This window comes from Oncorhynchus masou, chromosome 18 (genome assembly GCF_036934945.1).
Source record: "Oncorhynchus masou masou isolate Uvic2021 chromosome 18, UVic_Omas_1.1, whole genome shotgun sequence".
NCBI classification, from domain to species: Eukaryota; Metazoa; Chordata; class Actinopteri; order Salmoniformes; family Salmonidae; genus Oncorhynchus; species Oncorhynchus masou.
In genome coordinates this window covers 11,758,386-11,783,650 of record NC_088229.1, presented here as the reverse complement: position 1 = coordinate 11,783,650, position 25,265 = coordinate 11,758,386, and the positions used below count along the sequence as shown (strand labels likewise).

Sequence of the window (25,265 nt, the reverse complement as noted above, 5' to 3'; positions counted from 1 at the left end):
AAGCGTGGTAGCAGTGAGACCCATTCAGCCAAGCGTGGTAGCAGTGAGACCCGTCCAGTCAAGCGTGGTAGCAGTGAGACCCGTCCAGCCAAGCATGGCAGCAGTGAGACCTGTCCAGTCAAGTGTGGCAGCAGTGAGACCTGTCCAGTCAAGCGTGGCAGCAGTGAGACCTGTCCAGTCAAGCGTGGCAGCAGTGAGACCCATCCAGTCAAGCGTGGCAGCAGTGAGACCCGTCCAGCCAAGCGTGGCAGCAGTGAGACCCGTCCAGTCAAGCGTGGTAGCAGTGAGACCCGTCCAGTCAAGCGTGGTAGCAGTGAGACCCGTCCAGCCAAGCGTGGCAGCAGTGAGACCCGTCCAGCCAAGCGTGGCAGCAGTGAGACCTGTCCAGTCAAGCGTGGCAGCAGTGAGACCCGTCCAGCCAAGCGTGGCAGCAGTGAGACCTGTCCAGTCAAGTGTGGCAGCAGTGAGACCTGTCCAGCCAAGCGTGGCAGCAGTGAGACCAATGCTGTTCCCATTAAAGAAGTAGTTTTAACGTACATAGAGACAAGGAGAGAGCACGAGAGGAGAAAACAAGGGAGTGCCCTATGAGTGCTAACCATATGGCATACATCTTACCCTGGCATTCTGCAAGTTTTCCAACTTAGTAAAGTTTTTCATGTCTCGCTTTAAAACTTTTTTTTTACAACCAACTCTTGAGCAGGGAAATCAAACAAACTGGAAAAACATACTCTTGTTTGAGTAACCAAATGGTCCACTGGAGACACGCATGGCCATAATGCAATACGAGCATATTGTGTTGTTTGACTGTTTGTCCCCTGTTGGTAGTGTTGTAACACGAGTAATGCTCATGAAAAAGGGTAGCAGTTACAGTGAAAGAGAGCAGGGGGTCATGCAGAGATGTAATGACAACAATGGATCTTGTATGAATGGCCACTGATTGTTTGGACAACAAAGCCCTAACTTGACATGTGATAGGCAAAGAAGACCCCAACCATAATCACGCCATCTTTTGGATTTGTTTAATTTATAAATGCATTGTATGTAGAACAAAGAAAAATATATAATATTTATAATAGTATATAATATTTATAACAACATATAAAGAATTGTCATTATATACACATGCACTAGAATTGTACGCAATCACAGGAGTAATTACAATAATATTTAAGTTCCTTTTAGGTGTAGTTGCAGTATTTACATACATTCATGGGTTAAAATAACCTGTTTTTAAAAACATTTCAAATGGGATTGAAGGAATGCATTGCTACAGTATAAGTTTTACTGCCTTCTCTAGACCCCTCAGGTTCAGACAACGTTAACACAGAAAGGACATGTCATAGACAGTGCAGTTTCATACAGGGAAAAGAAAGCATTATAAAAATAAAAACAATCCTAAACCTTACAGTATTTGAGTAGTGTATTTCACTCAACCAATTGTGTGTCTTCCTGTGATGTCATCTGTAGATCAGGAAGGTGACTGTAGAACATGTGTATGGAGGCTAAGATTTCTACCACCATTTACTTCTTCACATGTTCCAGAGGAGGTAACTACATTTATTTTTTATCTAACTAGGCAAGTCAGTTAAGAACCAATTCTTATTTTCAACGACGGCCTAGGAACAGTGGGTTGTTCAGGGGCAGAACAACAGCTCAGGGATTTGATCTTGCAACCTTCCGGTTACTAGTCCAATGCTCTAACCACTAGGCTCCCTGCCGCCCGAATATAGCACCATGCAATTCCAGCTCCTCCAGATGAAATGTAATAGCCCAGGAAGCTTGGCTCGGTTGGCACTGCTGTGTGTCTGCTAAGAAGGCTTTTGGGGGTTGTTCCAGTTTGAAACAGAGGTCACTTCTGAAACACTGTAGGGTGCTTCAGCAACATGCATTGATGACACGAGGCAGACGATTGTGTTGATATCGAGGAGACTTACCTCAAGCTACTGTAGCTGCAGTTTTTCAAGAATCCCTAAAAAATATAGTTCAACTATTTTACTGAAAGCATTGATTAGACTGACATTGAAGTGTATGGTTTGAGTCCTTCATACTGTAGCTCCTACCAGCACTGTTTGAAACTGTACATTGATTGACTGTCACTGACATCCAAACGCTGTATACAACATGGCAGGCTCGGCATTCAATGCTTATGTGCTATGAAGATTTAATACAGTCACCAACGGGTTTAGTGTTCTCATTATATTCAAACAGATACTACGTAGGCCTACTCAGTTGACATATTGGCCCCAGAGAAGGCCAGCTTTAAGCGCCAATGACATAACACAAAATGAAAGAAAATGACAATAACAGCTCCTCCAGCTAATGTATACAAATATACAAAAGGAAAAGTTGTTCAATGTCTTCAATAGTGATCAGAAAGCCAGTCAGTTCACATATAAACAACACACCATAAAACATCAAATATTTTTTGCTGCACCTCGTTGTATTGCAGTTGGCTGTTCACTGTTAGCTGATCCAGCCTTTACCAGGCATGAGTTGTCATATTGCTCCTGTAGCTTATAATGGCATGATTCTGATCATGATCAGTAGTTCAACATGAACGTTTGAGTATAAATAGTCATTTTTTGGTTTGAAGAAGAACATAGTAAAAACTCCCTCGGTGATGAGAAGATAATTTCTATATACAGCAGAAGGAATGTTGATGCGTTAATGATAGGCAGGTACATCAACAACAATTAATTCAAACCTCAAAGTGTAAAAATACTTTGCATAACAAAACCTCTTTTATATTTTTTTACATTTACATCTTTTACATTTTTATGAGAAAAAAAACCCTACAAAAATTAAGAAAATCTATTTACAAGAAACTTAGGACTCGATTCAATCTGTGCTGCTGAAGTTCAGCGCTATAGCGACATTGCAATTTAAAAGTAATTTCCGATTGAGCCGGCATATGCAGCATTTACTGTGAATGCAGTATCCGCGAACGCGGGAACATTGCTTTAAATGTGTAAATCCCGCTAAAGCACGGAACTTCCCATCATGCACCAGTGAAGATGTCATGTTATGTAACAGGTCTTGTTTTTTCAAAATGTTTTCTCTTTTGAGTCTCTGCATTACTCAATAAATTATCACAGTACCACCAACGTGCGTCACACACACACACACACACACACACACACACACACACACACACACACACACACACACACACACACACACACACACACATAAACAAACAAAACGTTCAAACACTCTCTCCCTTAACTGTTGTTTGAAAGTTCATTCTGCCTGTCCCACTGTCCCCTCTGCTATTAGCAATCTCCAACATTAATTCTGTCCGTCCCACTGTCCCCTCTGCTATTAGCAATCTCCCACATTCATTTTGTCTGTCCCACTGTCCTCTCTGCTATTAGCAATCTCCCACATTTATTCTGTCCTGTCCCACTGTCCCCTCTGCTATTAGCAATCTCCCACATTAATTCTGTCCGTCCCACTGTCCTCTCTGCTATTAGCAATCTCCCAAATTCATTCTGCCTGTCCCACTGTCCCCTCTGCTATTAGCAATCTCCCACATTCATTTTGTCTGTCCCACTGTCCCCTCTGCTATTAGCAATTTCCCACATTCATTCACTCTCTCTCTCACAAACATTCTCTCTCTGTCTCTCCATGTGTCCCGTGGCGTGGCCTCAGCCTAGCACGACCTGGAGGTCAATGTGCTCAGTTTGCGGATCGCACTGTCCTGCTGTTTCTTGGAAAGCGGTGGACTTTGATGTGTTTGGACAGATGATCGCTGCGGGCAAACTTCTTCTCGCAGACGGGACACTGATAAGGCTTCACTCCAGAGTGAGAGCGCCGGTGTCTGGAGAGTTCGTCTGACCTCGAGAACCTGAGACAGACAGACCCAGAGCACATCAGACAACCTATATTAGAGCCACGGTTTCCCATAACACCCTGAGGTAAAATGCCCCCTCTCTCTGTCTGACTACACCAGTACACTCTATCTATATTATATCTCTACACATATTTGATTTTAACACATGTGCACAGTAATGTCCAACATATCTATTTCTGGTTTTCACTCTGATTCCTGGGTAGCTTTCTGTTGGTAAGGTGTCCAGTCAGAACTAAAGGGTTAACTCATTACTGAGGTGTTAATTCCCAATGGTAACACATTGATTAAAGTAATGTAAAGTAGTCTTGAAACATTCATTCCATACACACTCATCATGAATCATGAAGCAACTGTGTTATTGAGATGAATGGATAGAATCCCTGCATGGTAACATGGCCTTTCATCATGCAGCACGCACATGCAGCACGCACATGCAGCACGCACATGCAGCACACACATGCAGTACGCACATGCAGCACGCACATGCAGTACGCACATGCAGTACGCACATGCAGTACACACATGCAGTACGCACATGCAGTACGCACATGCAGTACGCACATGCAGTACGCACATGCAGTACGCACATGCAGTACACACATGCAGTACGCACATGCAGTACGCACATGCAGCACACACATGCAGTACGCACATGCAGTACGCACATGCAGCACGCACATGCAGCACGCACATGCAGCACGCACATGCAGCACGCACATGCAGCACGCACATGCAGCACGCACATGCAGTACGCACATGCAGTACGCACATGCAGCACGCACATGCAGCACGCACATGCAGTACGCACATGCAGTACACACATGCAGTACACACATGCAGTACACACATGCAGCACACACATGCAGCACACACATGCAGCACACACATGCAGCACACACATGCAGTACACACATGCAGTACACACATGCAGTACGCACGCGGGACAACAGGTGCTACACATGCATAACATGGTAGTGAAATGGTTAAGTATTACTAGGCCTCATTATCAACAGAGGGTTTTCCTGTATGGCCAGAAGTGAACAAAAAAAACCGATTCTGCCACTGTATTTAAAACGATCATGTTGGGGATGTTACTCAGACATTAGGAAACCTCATCTACCTCTATTGTAATATTACATAGTATTCTACATCAGTACTACACAGCACTCGTTACAGCCCCAAGCTGATGGTGTGCTATAACATGTTGCCAGTATCTTAGAATGGCATGACTCAAATCACATTTTATTGGTCACAGACACATAATAACCCAATGTTATTTGGGTGTAGCGAAATTATCAGTAGTTCAACATGAACGTTTGAGTATAAATAGTCATTTTTTGGTTTGAAGAAGTACATAGTAAAAACTCCCTCGGTGATGAGAAGATAATTTCTATATACAGCAGAAGGAATGTTGATGCGTTAATGATAGGCAGGTGCATCAACAACAATTAATTCAAACCTCAAAGCGTAAAAATACTTTGCATAACAAAACCTTTTAAGATTCTCAAATCGTATCTTAAACATTTTTTATGAGAGAAACCTCCCCCCCCAAAAAATAAGAAAGAAAATATATTTGTAAGACATGTAGGACTCCATTCAATCTGTGTTACATACTATGCTACTTCCATTCCAGGGGTGCAATTTTCACTGGGGACAGGGGGGGCATGTCCCCCCTACATTCTGAAATTGCATTTATCATTGGAATGTGATCATTGGAATATTTTATCGTTGAAATGGGATACAAAACGAGGCAACGGTGTTCTTTAGGACCATAGGGATAAGGGTCTCCAAGCGGTCGGGAAGGTTGTTTGGAGTTTTTATAAACATTATATATGATTTATTTTTTAAATGCCCCCCCACCACTTCTGAAACTGTCACGGCTTTCTTTAGGTGAAGGAGAGTCGGACCAAAATGCGGCGTGGCTATTTAGATTCATGTTTTAGTGAAACAAGGAACACGAATCAATACAAAAACAACAAACGTAACACGAAAACCGAATAATACTAAGACCAGGGCGTGACAGAAACCAAGCTGTGCCGTACTATACATGATGTGTCAGCACTCGCTATACCCCCAAGCTGAAACGGTGATATAATTCCTTCATGTTGAGACAAGATGGCTACAGTTCATCTCTGACTGAAACAGCCTCACCCTATCCTTGTCTATGCCAATAAGCAATACACGTGGGACAAGATTAACTGAACTAATTGTCTCTGCTATATTAACATCCTGACACACTACTACTATCTCTCCCTGGAAGTTGATATGAAGTATTTCCCTGTATAAAATTGTTAGACAATGTTATATGGCACTGTTAGGCCTTGTTATATGGCTGTTATATGAAACTGTTAGGCCTTGTTAAATGGCTGTTATATGAAACTGTTCAGCCTTGTTATATGGCTGTTAAATGAAACTGTTAAGCTATGTTATAGGCTGTTAAATGAAACTGTTAGGCTATGTTATATGGCTTGTTATATGGCACTGTTAGGCTATGTTATATGGCTGATATATGGCACTGTTAGGCCTTGTTATATGGCTGTCATATGGCACTGTTAGGCTATGTTATATGGCTGTTATATGGCACTGTTAGGCCTTGTTATATGGCTTGTTATATGGCACTGTTAGGCTATGTTATATGGCTTGTTATATGGCACTGTTAGGCTATGTTATATGGCTGATATATGGCACTGTTAGGCCTTGTTATATGGCTGATATATGAAACTGTTAGACTATGTTATATGGCTGATATATGGCACTGTTAGGCCTTGTTATATGGCTGTTATATGGCACTGTCAGGCTATGTTATATGGCTGTTATATGGCACTGTTAGGCCTTGTTATATGGCTTGTTATATGGCACTGTTAGGCCTTGTTATATGGCTTGTTATATGGCACTGTTAGGCTATGTTATATGGCTTGTTATATGGCACTGTTTGGCTATGTTATATGGCTGTTATATGAAACTGTTAGGCTATGTTAAATGGCTGTTATATGGCACTATTAGGCTATGTTATATGGCTGTTATATGGCACTGTTAGGCCTTGTTTTATGGCTGTTATATGGCACTGTTAGGCTATGTTATATGGCTGTTATATGGCACTGTTAGGCCTTGTTATATGGCTTGTTATATGGCACTGTTAGGCCTTGTTATATGGCTGTTATATGGCACTGTTAGGCTATGTTATATGGCTGTTATATGGCACTGTTAGGCCTTGTTATATGGCTTGTTATATGGCACTGTTAGGCTATGTTAAATGGCTGTTATATGGCACTGTTAGGCCTTGTTATATGGTTGTTATATGAAACTGTTCGGCCTTGTTATATGGCTGTTATATGGCACTGTTAGGCCTTGTTATATGGTTGTTATATGAAACAGTTCGGCCTTGTTATATGGCTGTTATATGGCACTGTTAGGCCTTGTTATATGGCTGTTATATGGCACTGTTAGGCTATGTTATATGGCTGATATATGGCACTGTTAGGCTATGTTAAATGGCTGTTATATGGCACTGTTAGGCCTTGTTATATGAAACTGTTTGGCCTTGTTATATGGCTGTTATATGGCACTGTTAGGCTTTGTTATATGGCTGATATATGAAACTGTTAGACTATGTTATATGGCTGTTATATGGCACTGTTAGGCTATGTTATATGGCTGTTATATGGCACTGTTAGGCTATGTTATATGGCTGTTATATGGCACTGTTAGGCCTTGTTATATGGCTGTTATATGGCACTGTTAGGCCTTGTTATATGGCTGATATATGGCACTGTTAGGCCTTGTTATATGGCTGATATATGGCACTGTTAGGCTTTGTTATATGGCTGTTATATGGCACTGTTAGGCTATGTTATATGGCTGTTATATGGCACTGTTAGGCTATGTTATATGGCACTGTTAGGCCTTGTTATATGGCTTGTTATATGGCACTGTTAGGCCTTGTTATATGGCTTGTTATATGGCACTGTTAGGCTATGTTATATGGCTGTTATATGGCACTGTTAGGCTATGTTATATGGCTGTTATATGGCACTGTTAGGCTATGTTATATGGCTGTTATATGGCACTGTTAGGCTTTGTTATATGGCACTGTTAGGCTATGTTATATGGCTGTTATATGGCACTGTTAGGCTTTGTTATATGGCTGTTATATGGCACTGTTAGGCTTTGTTATATGGCTGTTATATGGCACTGTTAGGCAATGTTATATGGCTGTTATATGGCACTGTTAGGCAATGTTATATGGCTGATATATGGCACTGTTAGGCTATGTTATATGGCACTGTTAGGCTTTGTTATATGGCTGTTATATGGCACTGTTAGGCTTTGTTATATGGCACTGTTAGGCTATGTTATATGGCTGTTTTATGGCACTGTTAGGCCTTGTTATATGGCACTGTTAGGCCTTGTTATATGGCTGTTATATGGCACTGTTAGGCTTTGTTATATGGCACTGTTAGGCTTTGTTATATGGCTGTCATATGGCACTGTGTTATACGCAGCGGTGAGGGGATGACGGAGGTTAGGCTTATGAGAGCCTGGGTAAGGCTGTTTGTGGAACCATTGTTGGGCAGGGTGGGATGCCCAGGTGTGTGGAGGGGAGCCTTGATGCCCCAGCTACAGCCTCCACAGTTTAGTTAGGCTACAGTCTGGCTCTGTTCGAGCTTGTTCCTGAACACAGCCCTGAAGCATACGGTAATCACTGATCGCTGGCAAGGACCAAAGGAAGGGGCGGTGGGACTTACTGTAGTGAATTACAAGAACTAAATGTGTCCTAAACTCTTTCCTGTAAACATAATGTACAACAACACTAATGAATGATCACTTACATATAGATGTAAGTCAACATGAAAGGACAGTGTTATTGTAACTCATGTAAGTCAAAATATATATTTTTTATTAATTAATTTAATCTTTATTTAAGTGGGCAAGTCAGTTAAGAACAAATTCTTATTTACAATGACGGCCTACCAAAAGGCCTCCTGCAGTGACCGTGGCCTGGGATTTAAATAAATAAATACATAGAATATAAATATAGGACAAAATACACATCACAACAAGAGAGACAACACAACACTACATGAAGAGAGACCTAAGACAATAACATAGCAAGGAATCAACACAGCATGGTAGCAACACAACATGGTAGCAGCACAACATGGTAGCAGCACAAAACATGGTACAAACATTATTGGGCACAGACAACAGCACAAAGAGCAAGAAGTTAGAGAGAACAATACATCACACAAAGCAGCCACAACTGTCAGTAAGAGTGTCCATGATTGAGTCTTTGAATGTAGAGATAAAACTGTTCAGTTTGAGTGTTTGTTGCAGCTCGTTCCAGTCGCTAGCTGCAGCGAACTGAAAAGAGGAGCGACCCAGGGATGTGTGTGCATTGGGGACCTTTAACAGAATGTGACTGGCAGAACGGGTGTTGTATGTGGAGGATGAGGGCTACAGTAGATATCTCAGATAGGGGGGAGTGAGGCCTAAGAGGGTTTTATAAATAAGCATCAACCAGTGAGTCTTGCGATGGGTAAACAGAGATGACCAAACAGAGATACCAGAGGAGTATAGAGTGCAGTGATGTGTCCTATAAGGGGCATTTGAGGCAAATCTGATGGCCGAATGTTAAAGGGCATCTAGCTGCTCGAGAGCACCCACCCTTAGCTGCTGATCTATAAATGATGTCTCCATATTCTAGAATGGGTAGGATGTTCATCTGAATCAGGGGTAGTTTGGCAGCTGGGGTGAAAGAGGAGCGATAATGATAGAGGAAACCAAGTCTAGATTTAACGTTAGCCTGCAGTTTTGATATGTGCTGAGAGAAGGACAGGGAAGGACAGTGTTACTGTAACTAATGTCAGTCAATAGGGAAGGACAGTGTTACTGTAACTAATGTCAGTCAATAGGGAAGGACAGTGTTACTGTAACTAATGTCAGTCAATAGGGAAGGACAGTGTTACTGTAACTAATGTCAGTCAACAGGTAGCGACAGTGTTACTGTAACTAATGTCAGTCAATAGGGAAGGACAGTGTTACTGTAACTAATGTCACATAGGGAAGGACAGTGTTACTGTAACTAATGTCTCAACAGGTAGCGACAGTGTTACTGTAACTAATGTCAGTCAATAGGGAAGGACAGTGTTACTGTAACTAATGTCAGTCAACAGGTAGCGACAGTGTTACTGTAACTAATGTCAGTCAATAGGGAAGGACAGTGTTACTGTAACTAATGTCAGTCAATAGGGAAGGACAGTGTTACTGTATCTAATATCAGTCAACAGGTAGCGACAGTGTTACTGTAACTAATGTCAGTCAATAGGGAAACACAATGTTACTGTAATTACTATCAGTCAATAGGGAAGGACAGTGTTGCTGTAACTACTGTCAGTCAATAGGGAAGGACAGTGTTACTGTAACTAATGTCAGTCAATAGGGAAGGACAGTGTTACTGTAACTAATGTAACTCAACAGGTAGCGACAGTGTTACTGTAACTAATGTAACTCAACAGGTAGCGACAGCGTTACTGTAACTAAAGTCACTCAACAGGTAGCGACAGTGTAACTGTAACTAATGTAACTCAACAGGTAGCGACAGTGTTACTGTAACTAAAGTCACTCAACAGGTAGCGACAGTGTTACTGTAACTAATGTCAGTCAACAGGGAAGGACAGTGTTACTGTAACTAATGTCAGTCAACCGGTAGCGGCAGTGTTACTGTAACTAATGTCAGTCAACGGGGAAGGACAGTGTTACTGTAACTAATGTCAGTCAACAGGTAGCGCCAGTGTTACTGTAACTAATGTCAGTCAATAGGGAAGGACAGTGTTACTGTAACTAATGTCAGTCAATAGGGAAGGACAGTGTTACTGTAACTAATGTCAGTCAATAGGGAAGGACAGTGTTATTGTAACTAATGTCAGTCAATAGGGAAGGACAGTGTTACTGTAACTAATGTCATTCAATAGGGAAGGACACTGTTACTGTAACTAATGTCAGTCAATAGGGAAGGACAGTGTTACTGTAACTAATGTCAGTCAATAGGGAAGGACAGTGTTACTGTAACTAATGTCAGTCAACAGGGACTGTAACTAAAGTCACTCAACAGGTAAGCGACAGTGTTACTGTAACTAATGTCAGAGGACAGTGTTACTGTAACTAATGTCAGTCAACAGGGAAGGACAGTGTTACTGTAACTAATGTCAGTCAATAGGGAAAGACAGTGTTACTGTAACTAATGTCAGTCAATATGGAAGGACAGTGTTACTGTAACTAATGTCAGTCAACAGGTAGCGACAGTGTTACTGTAACTAATGTCAGTCAATAAGGAAGGACAGTGTTACTGTAACTAATGTCAGTCAATAGGGAAGGACAGTGTTACTGTAACTAATGTCAGTCAACAGGGAAGGACAGTGTTACTGTAACTAATGTCAGTCAACAGGGAAGGACAGTGTTACTGTAACTAATGTCAGTCAATAGGGAAGGACAGTGTTACTGTAACTAATGTCAGTCAATATGGAAGGACAGTGTTACTGTAACTAATGTCAGTCAACAGGTAGCGACAGTGTTACTGTAACTAATGTCAGTCAATAGGGAAGGACAGTGTTACTGTAACTAATGTCAGTCAATAGGGAAGGACAGTGTTACTGTAACTAATGTCATTCAATAGGGAAGGACACTGTTACTGTAACTAATGTCAGTCAATAGGGAAGGACAGTGTTACTGTAACTAATGTCAGTCAATAGGGAAGGACAGTGTTACTGTAACTAATGTCAGTCAACAGGGAAGGACAGTGTTACTGTAACTAATGTCAGTCAACAGGGAAGGACAGTGTTACTGTAACTAATGTCAGTCAATAGGGAAGGACAGTGTTACTGTAACTAATGTCAGTCAATAGGGAAGGACAGTGTTACTGTCAGGACCCGGTTTCGAACCTGGGTCTCCGGAGTGAGAAACAGTCACTTAACCAACTGAGCCACGAATAGACAGCAGAACCCAGAAGATGAGGCAGACACAGCAGTACTTAAGACGGTGTATTTAATAAAGAAAAAATCCTAAAATACAAAAAATGGCAAATCCAAAAGGTGGTAGGAAAAACACAAAAAGACCTCAAAAGAAACTCACCAAAAATAAACAAAAACAAAAAACAGAATACCACAAGAACTTCACCCGGAATCGACAAGAGCACACAGAACACTAGGGCAGGGTGCTAACATACAAACACAGAGCACAGAACTGAGGGAAACAAAGGGTTTAAATACAATCAGGGGAAACGAGACACAGGTGCAAATAATAATGGGGATCAAGGGAAAACATAGGGACAAAAAGCACAATGGGGACATCTACTGACCAAAACCCGGAACAACCCTGGCCAAATACTGACAGAATCCCCCCTAGGAACGGCTCCTGACGTTCCTACCAGCTCTCTCAGGGTGGAGGACCCTGAACTGACGAATGAGGTCAGGGTCCAGGATGTCTTTGGCAGGAACCCAGGAGCGCTCCTCAGGACCGTAGCCTTCCCAGTCCACCAGATACTGCCAGGACCGCTGCACCCGGCGGGAATCCAGTATCCGGTGGACGGTATAAGCCGGCTGGCCTCCAATGACACGAGGCGGAGGGGGAATTTTGTCTGCCGGGACAAGGGGAGAAAAAACAACAGGTTTTAACAATGACACATGAAATGTGGGATTAATCTTAAGGGATCTGGGTAAGTGTAGGCGATAAGAAACTGGGTTAACTCTCCTGGCAACCTTGAAGGGACCGATGTATTTTTGGGACAGCTTGCGAGACTCCACCCGTAGAGGTAAGTCTCTTGTGGAAAGCCAGACTCTCTGGCCGGGGCGCAGGGTAGGCCCGGGACGGCGACGTCTGTTGGCTTGTTGTTGATACCTCTGTGAGGAACGCATCAGATTAAGACGGGTCTTCCTCCACATAAGCCGACAGCGTCTGACGAACCTCAAGGCTGAAGGCACTCTGACTTCTGCCTCCTGGTCCGGGAACAATGGAGGAGCATAGCCAAACTGACACTCGTGCGGGGACATACCAGTGGAGGAGGAGCGCAAGGTGTTGTGCGCGTATTCGGCCCAAACAATAAAGGATGACCATGTGGACGGGTTGTCACGAGTCATACATCGGAGGGTGGTTTCCAGCTCTTGATTCATCCTCTCTGTTTGGCCGTTGGACTCCGGATGGTACCCTGAAGATAGACTGGCAGAAGCCCCATGAGTTGGCAGAAGGCCTTCCAAAACCTTGAGGCGAACTGGGGACCTCTGTCAGAAACCACATCTTGAGGAATGCCGAAGACTCGGAACACATGATTAATTACCAACTCAGCCGTTTCCTTGGCAGAAGGTAACTTAGTCAGAGGGACGAACCTGGCCGCCTTAGAAAACCTGTCGATTATGACTAGGATAGTAGTATTGCCATGGGATGGAGGAAGTCCAGTAATAAAGTCCAATGAGATATGGGACCAGGGTCTGTGGGGAACAGGTAAAGGGTGAAGGAGTCCTTGAGGGCGGAGGTGAGAAGATTTGCCCTGGCAGCACACGGGGCAGGCATTGACGAAGGTGGCAACGTCTTCTCTTATGGTAGGCCACCAGAACTTACGCTGGATGAACTCCAAGGTGCGACCTACGCCCGGATGACAGGTGAGGCGAGAGGAGTGCCCCCACAGAAGGACCTGAGTCCTCACTGCCTTGGGGACAAACAACCGATTGGCAGGGCCTCCTTTAGGGTCCGGTTCGCTAGCTTGAGCACGTCTCACGGTATCCTCAACTTGCCACGAGATCGGAGCCACAATCTTAGCAGCAGGAAGGACAGGCATGTCCGTGTCATCTCGAATGGCAGGAGCGTAGACTCGGGACAGGGCATCCGGTTTGAGATTCTTCGACCCGGGCCGATAGGTGAGGATAAACTGGAATCGATTGAAGAAAAGAGACCATCTAGCTTGTCTAGAGTTCAATCGCTTCGCCTGCTGGATATACTCCAGATTTTTGTGGTCCGTAAGCACTTGAAACGGGTGAGAAGCCCCCTCGAGCCAGTGTCTCCATTCCTTCAATGCCATCTTAACCGCTAGGAGTTCACGATCCCCCACATCGTAGTTCCTCTCAGTCGGGGTAAGCCGGTGTGAGAAGAAAGCGCACGGATGAAGCTTCTTGTCTTCACCCTCTGAGACAGGACAGCTCCAACACCAACCTCTGATGCGTCTACCTCCACCACAAATGGTTCATCCGTAGTCGGTAGTATCAGGATGGGAGCAGAGAGGACGCGCTGCTTGAGTCCTTGGAAGGCCGTCTCAGCTTCTCTTCCCCACAAAAACCTTGCATTGCCACCTTTGGTTAAAGCTGAGAGAGGAGCTGCCACCAAACTGAAGTTCTTGATGAACTTGCGGTAAAAGTTTGTGAAGCCCAGGAAACGCTGAACATCCTTAACGGATTTGGGGGTGGGCCAATCCGCTACCGCCCCTACCTTCCTAGGGTCCATTTGGACTCGACCGGGTTCCACTACAAATCCCAGGAATTGTACTCGGGATGAATGGAATTCACATTTTTCCGGCTTAACGTACAGATGGCTGTCCAGGAGGCGTTTGAGTACTTGTCTGACATGCTTAGTGTGTTCTTGAAGGGAGCTCGAAAAGATGAGGATGTCATCCAAGTAAACGAACACAAATATGTTAAGCATATCCCTAAGCACATCGTTTATGAGCGCTTGGAACACCGCTGGGGCGTTGGTCAGGCCGAAGGGCATCACCAAGTATTCATAGTGACCAGTAGGCGTGTTGAAAGCGGTCTTCCACTCGTCACCAGGTCTGATCCGCACAAGATGGTATGCGTTCCGCAGGTCAAGCTTAGTGAAAACAACTGCTTCCTGGAGCAGCTCGAAGGCTGTGGCCATAAGGGGTAGCGGGTAACGGTTACGGACGGTTATGTCATTGAGTCCCCCGGTAGTCGATGCAAGGACGTAATCCACCATCTTTCTTGGCCACAAAGAAAAACCCTGCTCCCGCCGGGGAGGTTGATGGACGCATGAGGCCTGCTTCCAGAGAGTCCTTGATGTAGGTATCCATAGCAGCTCGTTCGGGTGGAGATAGGGAAAAGATCCGACCCCTGGGGGCAAGTGCCCGGAAACAGGTCGATGGGGCAATCGTAAGATCTATGGGGTGGTAGCATGGTGGCCCTCTGTTTGCTAAACACCAGTTTGAGGTCATGGTAACACTCGGGAACTCGGGTCAGGTCGATGGATTCTAAAGACTCGGGAGTAGAACTCGGGGAATTCTGGAAAATACAAGTAGCTTGGCACGTAGGACCCCACTGCTTGATAGTGCCCACAGACCAGTCGATGTGAGGGTTATGGCTGTGAAGCCAGGGGTATCCAAGGACGAGAGGGAACTCGGAACAGGAGATCAAATGAAAGTTCATCAATTCCTGGTGTTGTGAAACTGAAAGTCTCAAGGAGGTAGTGACATGAGTGACAAGTCCAGATCCCAAAGGGCTTCCATCCAATGTAGTAACCCTCATGGGGTCACTTAGAGGTTCAGAGGGAACGCCATTCTCCTTCGCCCAGACACCATCCATGAAGTTACCTGCGGCTCCAGAGTCTACCAAGGCTTGAAGGTGAAGCTTGTGGTTGTCCCAGGAGAGGGTGACTGGAATGAGCAGACGGGAGTTGGACGGATGGGAGGAGGTTATGTTTCCCGTTACAGTTCCCCCGGTCTGTACGGGACAGAGCGTTTCCTGGAGCCCGGGACACGTGGAACGGAAATGGCCCGGTTTGCCGCAATATAGACAGCGTCGCTCCTCATCCGGCGGTCTCTCTCAGCCTGGGAGATGCGTCCAATCTGCATGGGTTCCGGTGGAGCCAGCGATGATAAAGGTGGGGACTCGGAGCTGGGACTGATAGGGGCTAGAGGTCTACGGTTGAGTTCTCTCTCTCTCAGACGCTGGTCAATGCGTGAGGCCAACTTGATCAGGGACTCGAGATTGTCCGGTGGTTCCCGAGTGGCCAGTTCATCTTGGATAGTGTCGGAAAGGCCTTTCAGAAAGCACACCGTGAGCGCCTCGTTGTTCCAGCCACTCGCTGCTGCCACCGTGCGGAACTGGATGGCATAGTCCGTCACGCTGCGCCAACCTTGATGGAGAGTCAGGAGCTGTTTGGCTGAGTCAGAACCACTGCTTGGGCCTTGAAACACTCGTTTGAATTCCTCAGCAAAGGCAAAGTAGCTGGCACAGCAGGAACTATGGGCATCCCACACAGCAGTAGCCCAGGCCAGGGCTTTTTCCGACAGCAGGGTGATGATATATATGCGATCTTAGACCGGTCGGTGGGAAACGACGAGGGTTGCAGCTCAAAGGAGAGAGAACATTGAGTGAGAAAGCCTTTACAAGCACTTGGATCACCTGAGAACCGTTGGGGAGGTGGAAGACGAGGTTCAGCCAGGGGGTTAACTGCCATGGGTACGTGAACCTGAGGTACTGGGACGGAAACTGTTGCCGGGGTAAGTCGATCAGACATTTGCTTAATGGAAGTCAGCATCTCCGACAGAAGATGAGAATGTCTAGCCATTAAGGCCTCTTGCTGAACCAGGGCGGCTTCGTGGCGTTGGACAGTCTCCTGGTGGTGGGACAGCGTGGCAAAAAGGTCCTGGGAACTGGCTGCCTCTGGGTTCATTTTTGGCTCTGTGTTTCTGTCAGGACCCGGTTTCGAACCTGGGTCTCCAGAGTGAGAAACAGTCACTTAACCAACTGAGCCACGAATAGACAGCAGAACCCAGAAGATGAGGCAGACACAGCAGTACTTAAGACGGTGTATTTAATAAAGAAAAATCCTAAAATACAAAAAATGGCAAATCCAAAAGGTGGTAGGAAAAACACAAAAAGACCTCAAAAGAAACTCACCAAAAATAAACAAAAACAAAAAACAGAATACCACAAGAACTTCACCCGGAATCGACAAGAGCACACAGAACACTAGGGCAGGGTGCTAACATACAAACACAGAGCACAGAACTGAGGGAAACAAAGGGTTTAAATACAATCAGGGGAAACGAGACACAGGTGCAAATAATAATGGGGATCAAGGGAAAAACATAGGGACAAAAAGCACAATGGGGACATCTACTGACCAAAACCCGGAACAACCCTGGCCAAATACTGACAGTTACTGTAACTAATGTCAGTCAATAGGGAAGGACAGTGTTACTGTAACTAATGTCAGTCAATAGGGAAGGACAGTGTTACTGTAACTAATGTCAGTCAATAGGGAAGGACAGTGTTACTGTAACTAATGTCATTCAATAGGGAAGGACACTGTTACTGTAACTAATGTCAGTCAATAGGGAAGGACAGTGTTACTGTAACTAATGTCAGTCAATAGGGAAGGACAGTGTTACTGTAACTAATGTCAGTCAACAGGGAAGGACAGTGTTACTGTAACTAATGTCAGTCAACAGGGAAGGACAGTGTTACTGTAACTAATGTCAGTCAATAGGGAAGGACAGTGTTACTGTAACTAATGTCAGTCAATATGGAAGGACAGTGTTACTGTAACTAATGTCAGTCAACAGGTAGCGACAGTGTTACTGTAACTAATGTCAGTCAATATGGAAGGACAGTGTTACTGTAACTAATGTCAGTCAACAGGTAGCGACAGTGTTACTGTAACTAATGTCAGTCAATAAGGAAGGACAGTGTTACTGTAACTAATGTCAGTCAATAGGGAAGGACAGTGTTACTGTAACTAATGTCAGTCAACAGGTAGCGACAGTGTTACTGTAACTAATGTCACTCAACAGGTAGCGACAGTGTTACTGTAACTAATGTCAGTCAATAGGGAAGGATAGTGTTACTGTAACTAATGTCAGTCAACAGGTAGTGACAGTGTTACTGTAACTAATGTCAGTCAATAGGGAAGGACAGTGTTACTGTAACTATTGTCAGTCAATAGGGAAGGAAAGTGTTACTGTAACTAATGTCAGTCAACAGGAAACTAATGTCAGTCAATAGACAGTGTTACTGTAACTAATGTCAGTCAATAGGACAGAAGTCAGACAGTGTTACTGTAACTAATGTCAGTCAATAGGGAAGGACAGTGTTACTGTAACTAATGTCAGTCAACAGGTAGCGACAGTGTTACTGTAACTAATGTCAGTCAACAGGTTACTGTAACTAATGTCACTCAACAGGTAGTGACAGTGTTAATGTAACTAATGTCAATCAACTGCTAGCGACAGTGTTACTGTAACTAAAGTCAGTCAATAGGGAAGGACAGTGTTACTGTAACTATTGTCAGTCAATAGGGAAGGAAAGTGTTACTGTAACTAATGTCAGTCAACAGGAAGCGACAGTGTTCCTGTAACTAATGTCAGTCAATAGGGAAGGACAGTGTTACTGTAACTAATGTCAGTCAATAGGGAAGGACAGTGTTACTGTAACTAATGTCAGTCAATAGGGAAGGACAGTGTTACTGTAACTAATGTCAGTCAAAGGGAAGGACAGTGTTACTGTAACTAATGTCAGTCAACAGGTAGCGACAGTGTTACTGTAACTAATGTCAGTCAACAGGTAGTGACAGTGTTAATGTAACTAATGTCAATCAACTGCTAGCGACAGTGTTACTGTAACTAAAGTCAGTCAATAGGGAAGGACAGTGTTACTGTAACTAATGTCAGTCAACAGGTAGCGACAGTGTTACTGTATCTAATGTCAGTCAATAGGGAAGGACAGTGTTACTGTAACTAATGTCACTCAACAGGTAGCGACAGTGTTACTGTAACTAAAGTCACTCAACAGGTAGCGACAGTGTTACTGTAACTAATGTCAGTCAATAGGGAAGGACAGTGTTACTGTAACTAATGTCACTCAACAGGTAGCGTCACAGTGTTACTGTAACTAATGTCAGTCAACAGGTAGTAACTAATGTCAGTCAATAGACAGTGTTACTGTAACTAATGTCAGTCAATAGGGAAGGACAGTGTTACTGTAACTAATGTCACTCAACAGGTAGCGACAGTGTTACTGTAACTAAAGTCACTCAACAGGTAGCAACAGACAGTGTTACTGTAACTAATGTCAGTCAATAGGGAAGGACAGTGTTACTGTAACTAATGTCACTCAACAGGTAGCGACAGTGTTACTGTAACTATTGTCAGTCAACAGGTAGTGACAGTGTTACTGTAACTAATGTCAGTCAATAGGGAAGGACAGTGTTACTGTAACCAATGTCAGTCAATAGGGAAGGACAGTGTTACTGTAACTAATGTCAGTCAATAGGGAAGGACAGTGTTACTGTAACTAATGTCAGTCAACAGGTAGCGACAGTGTTACTGTAACTAATGTCACTCAACAGGTAGTGACAGTGTTACTGTAACTAATGTCAGTCAATAGGGAAGGAGAGTGTCACTGTAACTAATGTCAGTCAATAGGGAAGGACAGTGTTACTGTAACTAATGTCAGTCAACAGGTAGCGACAGTGTTACTGTAACTAATGTCAGTCAATAGGGAAGCGACAGTGTTACTGTACCTAATGTCAGTAAATAGGGAAGGACAGTGTTACTGTAACTAATGTCAGTCAACAGGTAGCAACAGTGTTACTGTAACTAATGTCAGTCAATACGGAGCGGCAGTGTTACTGTAACTAATGTCAGTCAACAGGTAGCGACAGTGTTACTGTAACTAATGTCAGTCAATAGGGAAGGACAGTGTTACTGTATCTTATGTCAGTCAATAGGGAAAGACAGTGTTACTGTAACTAATGTCAGTCAATAGGGAAGGACAGTGTTACTGTAACTAATGTCAGTCAATAGGGAAGGACAGTGTTACTGTAACTAATGTCAGTCAATAGGGAAGGACAGTGTTACTGTAACTATTGTCACTCAATAGGGAAGGACAGTGTTACTGTAATTAATGTCAGTCAACAGGTAGCGACAGTGTTACTGCATAAGAGCTTCCAATTCCACACAACGATCCAGCTCTTTGGACATTCATGAAGCTACTATTACAGAATACAGTAAGCAGCAATCATAAAGCACTTCAAGTTCCCAGTTCGAAGAATGGACACTATAAGGAATATCATTATATCTTGTTGAAAAACAAGACATACACTTATTTCAGAACATCATGGTGTTTTCACAGTAAACTGTTTGTGTTCAAATCTACAGTCCACTCAAAACCCCATATCAATGTTTACATTTAAGTCCTTACCCAGTTTGAATGTGTTTGTGTCTACCTACACTTGCCTGTATGCATGCATGTGATGTGGGTATGCATTGTGTATATATTTTGTACATGTTGGTATGCATTATATGTGTGAGGAGAATGGAGATGCAAGAGGAATGCCAGCTGTACAGTAAATGTGTCATTTGGTTTTTATGGGCATGATGAGAATCAGAGGAATGTCAAAAACACTTTATTTTGTTATAACACAAGGCACTCAAATGACAGATGGCTGGAGGTGCATATTTCCCAAGCTCACTTCCATTTCCTGACAAGGATGAGAAGAGGTGGCGGAGGCAGAGGAGGGAGAAGGAGTGAGGGTCCCTCAGACAGAGAGCAGTTTCTGAAGGCCACACTGTGCCCTGTGGGATGGCGAGGGGGGATACAACATGCCCGGGGCAGTCATGTGTTGGGGCTAACCCAGGTCACTGTGATAAGACCACAGGACTGCTGAGTACTGCCAATCTTATCGGACTCGAGACCTTCTCACCAGCTGTTCCCACGGGCACACTGAGCTTTTTATGTTTAGTTGTGCAACCACATTGGATGGAGAGGTCAGGGAGATGGGAGTGAATAATATGAGACAAATCTATGCTTTATGCTTGCTGAGTAAGTGGAAACAGAGAAACAAACTCCCTTGGCACACTAATATATCATGGATAATAATCAAATTAGTATGCCGTAAAGTCATTCATTATGCCATAAAGTTAGTGCTGCTACCAAAACTTTGAACTTGATTCTGCAAGAGTGTAACTGAGTGCAGATGGAGAGCAAACAGAGAGGCAGCTAGAGGGGGCAAAGTCTGCCCACACTTCAAAGGCCTTATCTAATCTCAAACTCTGCAATAGAAGAAAACACAGAGATATGGAGCCAACGAGAGAGCATGAGAGGGGAGGAGAGCATTCATTATGAGGGACACAAATCATTTTAGTTCTCCATCACGTCTAATTGAGCTGACGCACAACTTGGAAAATTAATTATATTTTTCTCATAAAATTAATATCTGTGTTTTGCAGAGCAGCTGGTGGGATTGGCTTTGAATGGCTTTGGATCTCTCTGTGATAATATCAGCCAGCGAAGGAAGTTGATAACCCTGTTAACCTCTGGAAGGAATCAACGCATCTCAGATAATCCAACCACAGTCAACAGAGATAGTTGTATACTCTGTGGCTTCTCCAACTAAAACATGGACTGGTATCGCTAAATTGTCATACATTGTTGGACCATCACAGCTAAACATCCCCTGTTGCTCACTGACTGTCACTGCCGTGTATGTAGTCACATGAATAACCACACATTTAGTAGACCTATGAGCTCCACCCGTGAAGTCTGGCTCTAATACGACCTACACAGTGTCTTGAACCCACTCACCTCCATCCACAGCCAGGCCAGGTGCAGGCGAAGGGCTTTTCCCCCGTGTGCCTCCTCAGGTGGGCCTTCAGGTGGCTGCTCTTGGTGTACATCTTGGCACAGCCAGGGAAAGTGCACTTATGCATTTTTATAAGGTCCGTAACCGAGCTCTTCTGGAACTTCTGTCCTCCCACCAGGATCCCTGCAGCCTGGCCACCTGCAAGCCCACCCTCCCTGAGACCCAGGGGCTTGGCGGCGATGGGTACGGGCGCGATGCGCACAAATTTGGTAGACGTACAATTGAGATTAGCTGGAGTCACCAGCTGGGGCACCAGGGCAAATGTCTGGCCCTGGATGTTGACCAGGAGCTGGGCGATTTTTATGTCTGAGGAGGGCAGGGTGGACTGCGGTGTTACTGGTGTTGGTATCACACCTGGGCTGGGCTCTTGCTTAATCTGGATTGGTTGAATCTGCAAGATGACAGGCGTCAAGCCAGACCCCTCCCCTGAGGCTGGTGTTTCAGCAGGTTCCTCCTGTTTAATCCCACTACAACCGTTGGAATGTGTTATTGTGGATGTTGCTGTGTATTTGGTCACTGTGGTGGGGACAGTAGCCCTGGCAACAGGTACTGACTGCTCTAGCCCAGGTTCTAACCCTGTCACCTGACTGTCTACATCCAACATCCCTCCCTCACTAGCCTCCTTCTTCAACGTTACCACCTCCATATTCTCCTCCAGGAACTCCTCTATCTCCTCCAGGGTGGGCTGAAACAGCAGCCCCACATGATCCTCCAGGTCCACTGGGAACACAGGGAACTCAAAGCACTCCTCTTTGGTTGGCTGAAACAGGCGGTCCATCTTCGACTCCCATGTTAGACCCTTGGGGAGGATGGGTGGTACTGAGGGAGATAGAGTGGCAGTAACTCCACTTTCAAGGGTGGCCTGGGAGAGCAGGAAGTCGAGGAGACCATCCTGGCTCTCTCCACTGGAGCTGCTGCTGCCGTAGCTGGAACCCAGCACCTGGGACTCAGGGCTGGAGCAGGAACAAGGGCTGGACGAGTCACTCAGGTCGTCCTCTGAGAACGGGGAGTGCACCGCCTGGTAGACACCTGTGTCTATCACCATGTCCGATTTGTGATGTTCTGCAGGAAAGCTGGCGTAATACAGGAAGGTCTCCTCTCCTACCGGCAAGTTATCCACCATTCCTGACCTGAGCCAGTCACAGCTCTGCTAGCTCCACTTGATTGCTAGTAGTTATGAGTGTATGACTCAGTTTCTCCTCTTCTCCCTAGAAAACAGAAATAGATGTCCATCATGTTTGCAAAATGGCATGGCAATAGAGAAAATAATGAAAGAGAGTATGAGAGGGAAAGAGAATAAGAGAGAGTGAGAGAGCAAGAGAGAGAGAGAGAGATGTACATTGCACATTTGTATATTGTTACAACACACACACATATATACATATACATATATATATATATATATATACATACATATATACATACATATATATATACATATACATACATATATATATACATACATATATATATACATATATACATATATACATATATATACATATACATACATATATACATACATATACATATATACATACATACACACATATATATACACACATACATATATACATAATATGACATTTGTAATGTCTTTATTCTTTTGTAACTTCTGTGAGTGTAAACTTCTGTGAGTGTCTACTGTTCATTTGTATTGTTTATTTCACTTTTGTATATTATCTACTTCACTTGCTTTGGCAATGTTAATATATGTTTCCCATGCCAATAAAGCCCCTTGAATTGAATTGAGAGAGTAAGAGAGAGAGAGTAAGAGAGAGAAAGAGAGAGAGAGAATATGAGAGAGAGAGAAAGAGAGAGAGAGGGTAAGAGTGAGAGAGTGTGTAAGAGAGAGAGAGAGAGTAAGAGAGAGGGGAGAGAGAGTGAGAAAGAGTGTAAGAGAGAGAGAGAGTGAGAAAGAGAGAGAGAGTGAGAAAGAGTGAGAGAGAGAGAGAAAGAGTGTAAGAGAGAGAGAGAGTGAGAAAGAGAGAGAGTGAGAAAGAGAGAGAGAGTGAGAAAGAGAGAGAGAGTGAGAAAGAGTGAGTAAGAGAGAGAGTAAGAGAGAGAGTACGATAAAGAGAGTAAGAGAGAGAGAGAGTAAGAGAGAGAGAGTAAGAGAGAGAGAGGTAATGTTATCCTCCATTATAAGATAATAAATAACTCAAAATAACTCGAGACAAGAGGTTAAAACAAAATAAAAACAGTTATATAACACTGCCCCCTGCACCACAGCACGAGCCTGCCTGAGGGTTTAAACAGTAAATACCATCTTGGCTTGCAGGGGGTTAAATTGCATTCTTGAAACCTTCAGTTTGGGCATGCACGTACTGCCACTCAACTTCTGGAGAAGGAGAATAACTGTCAATATGTGACTCGTGGTCAGCACGAATCTATTGTAACTACCTATAACCGTTTTGGATAAAGAAGTAGCCTAGCCAATGAATGCCATTCGTTATTTTATTTCACTTTAAAATGTATAGTAGCTCTGGGGAATCACGTGTGAAGGAGGAATTTCAAGAGTGCGTTTCAAATTCACTTCGATTTACCGTCATAAACCAATGTCGAAAATAGATGACCGACTGCAATTATCAAAGCTTTTCGCCTAGATATTTATCATTCAATAATACTGTAAAAGTAAGACTAATTCCTATGGGCTACAAGGCAGGCAACAGCTGCTGTCGACCGAACCCGTCATCCGCTTCAAGTAATAGGCTTAACCACATATTTCAGTGCATTTTATTATCATGTGATTCCTTCAATAAGATTAAGGGACATGAGAAGTAAGGATTCACATGGTGTATTTGATCTTCCAAGTAATATTCGCTTGAGATTTTCCTTGGGAAAATGTAGGACAAAATGGTTTGTAAAATCGAAGAGATTTTCTTGGCATTGATTATCTTCCATTGGTTTATATCGTTATAAAAACGTACGTGTATTACATGGTAAAACATGTGGATGCTTGAATTCATAAACTAGTTGTGCGCCCTCTCAGTTTTCATTGATTTGACGGAGAATAACCTGAACATGAAAAAGCGTTGACTCACTATGCTAGACACAGTTTGAGAAGATCGGACTGGGAGCATTTAACTGCTGTCACACCACACAGTGTGTGGATGAAATAAAAAAAAAACACTTAAAAGTACGTAGCAGATAAAATGTTAACAAATCGACAACTACGGTGTAGGCAATTTCAAAGAGATTTACATTGTAACCACATTGATAACATGTAACGGTCTCTCTCATTCCCTCTCTGTGAACACGGTTTTTAGTTTCATCCAATAATTTATGCAACTCAAATATATCCAAAACAGTGCCCATTTGGTGTGCATATCCACTGTGAAAATACGTGCCTATGCTATACATAATATGAGCGTATATCGTCATCAGCCTATTTATTGTAGCAGTTTTCCCTCAACTGTTTGCGCTGTATGCAGGAAGCATGTCGCACCACGCGTCCAATCGACGTAAACATGTTATTGTGCAGTGTGCTGCCGGAGGGAGCGCGCAACGGGGCGCACGCACCAATTCCTTTCTGCCATCGCTTCCTATGTGAAACACTTTACACCGTATAGTTTATGCACCAACCTTGATGTATCGAAAGAATGTTAGTCCTTTCACCTGAAGTAAGTGAAAAATGATCCGTTGGTGAGATGATGTCAATAGTCAATAGCGTTGTGGATTAGCCCTTGAGACGAGCTTCTCATCGCAATGCCAATCCATAGGGCGGGTGCTACGATCTACCGTAGTAGTAGTAGTAGTAGCAGTACAATAC

The 25,265-nt window shown here is 43.8% G+C and overlaps 1 protein-coding gene across 3 annotated transcripts; it reads right to left on the bottom strand.

The window, feature by feature from the left end:
• Nucleotides 1-1,004: 1,004 nt before the first annotated feature.
• Nucleotides 1,005-25,265, bottom strand: LOC135503963 (Krueppel-like factor 15). Of its 3 annotated transcripts, none has more exons than XM_064922169.1 (3): nt 25,079-25,265; nt 21,436-22,701; nt 1,005-3,847 (listed from the first exon to the last, which is right to left on the bottom strand). In XM_064922169.1, the coding sequence occupies exons 2-3, from the start codon at nt 22,614-22,616 to the stop codon at nt 3,679-3,681; spliced, it is 1,350 nt and encodes a 449-aa protein (XP_064778241.1). In that variant the 5' UTR covers nt 22,617-22,701; nt 25,079-25,265; the 3' UTR covers nt 1,005-3,678. The 3 variants fall into 3 exon arrangements, with proteins under 3 accessions (XP_064778241.1, XP_064778242.1, XP_064778243.1); XM_064922170.1 differs by having other exon boundaries at nt 25,112-25,265; XM_064922171.1 differs by lacking the exon at nt 1,005-3,847 and adding an exon at nt 12,282-12,485.

What these genes read in the sequence shown, in the direction of transcription:
- LOC135503963 (XM_064922169.1), bottom strand. Translation starts at nt 22,616, where the DNA reads ATGGTGGATAACTTGCCGGTAGGAGAGGAGACCTTCCTGTATTACGCC. An exon ending in TGGCCTGGCTGTGGATGGAG is followed by an intron (nt 3,848 to 21,435) that starts GTGAGTGGGTTC and finishes TGTCTGTCTCAG; the next exon opens with GTTCTCGAGGTCAGACGAAC.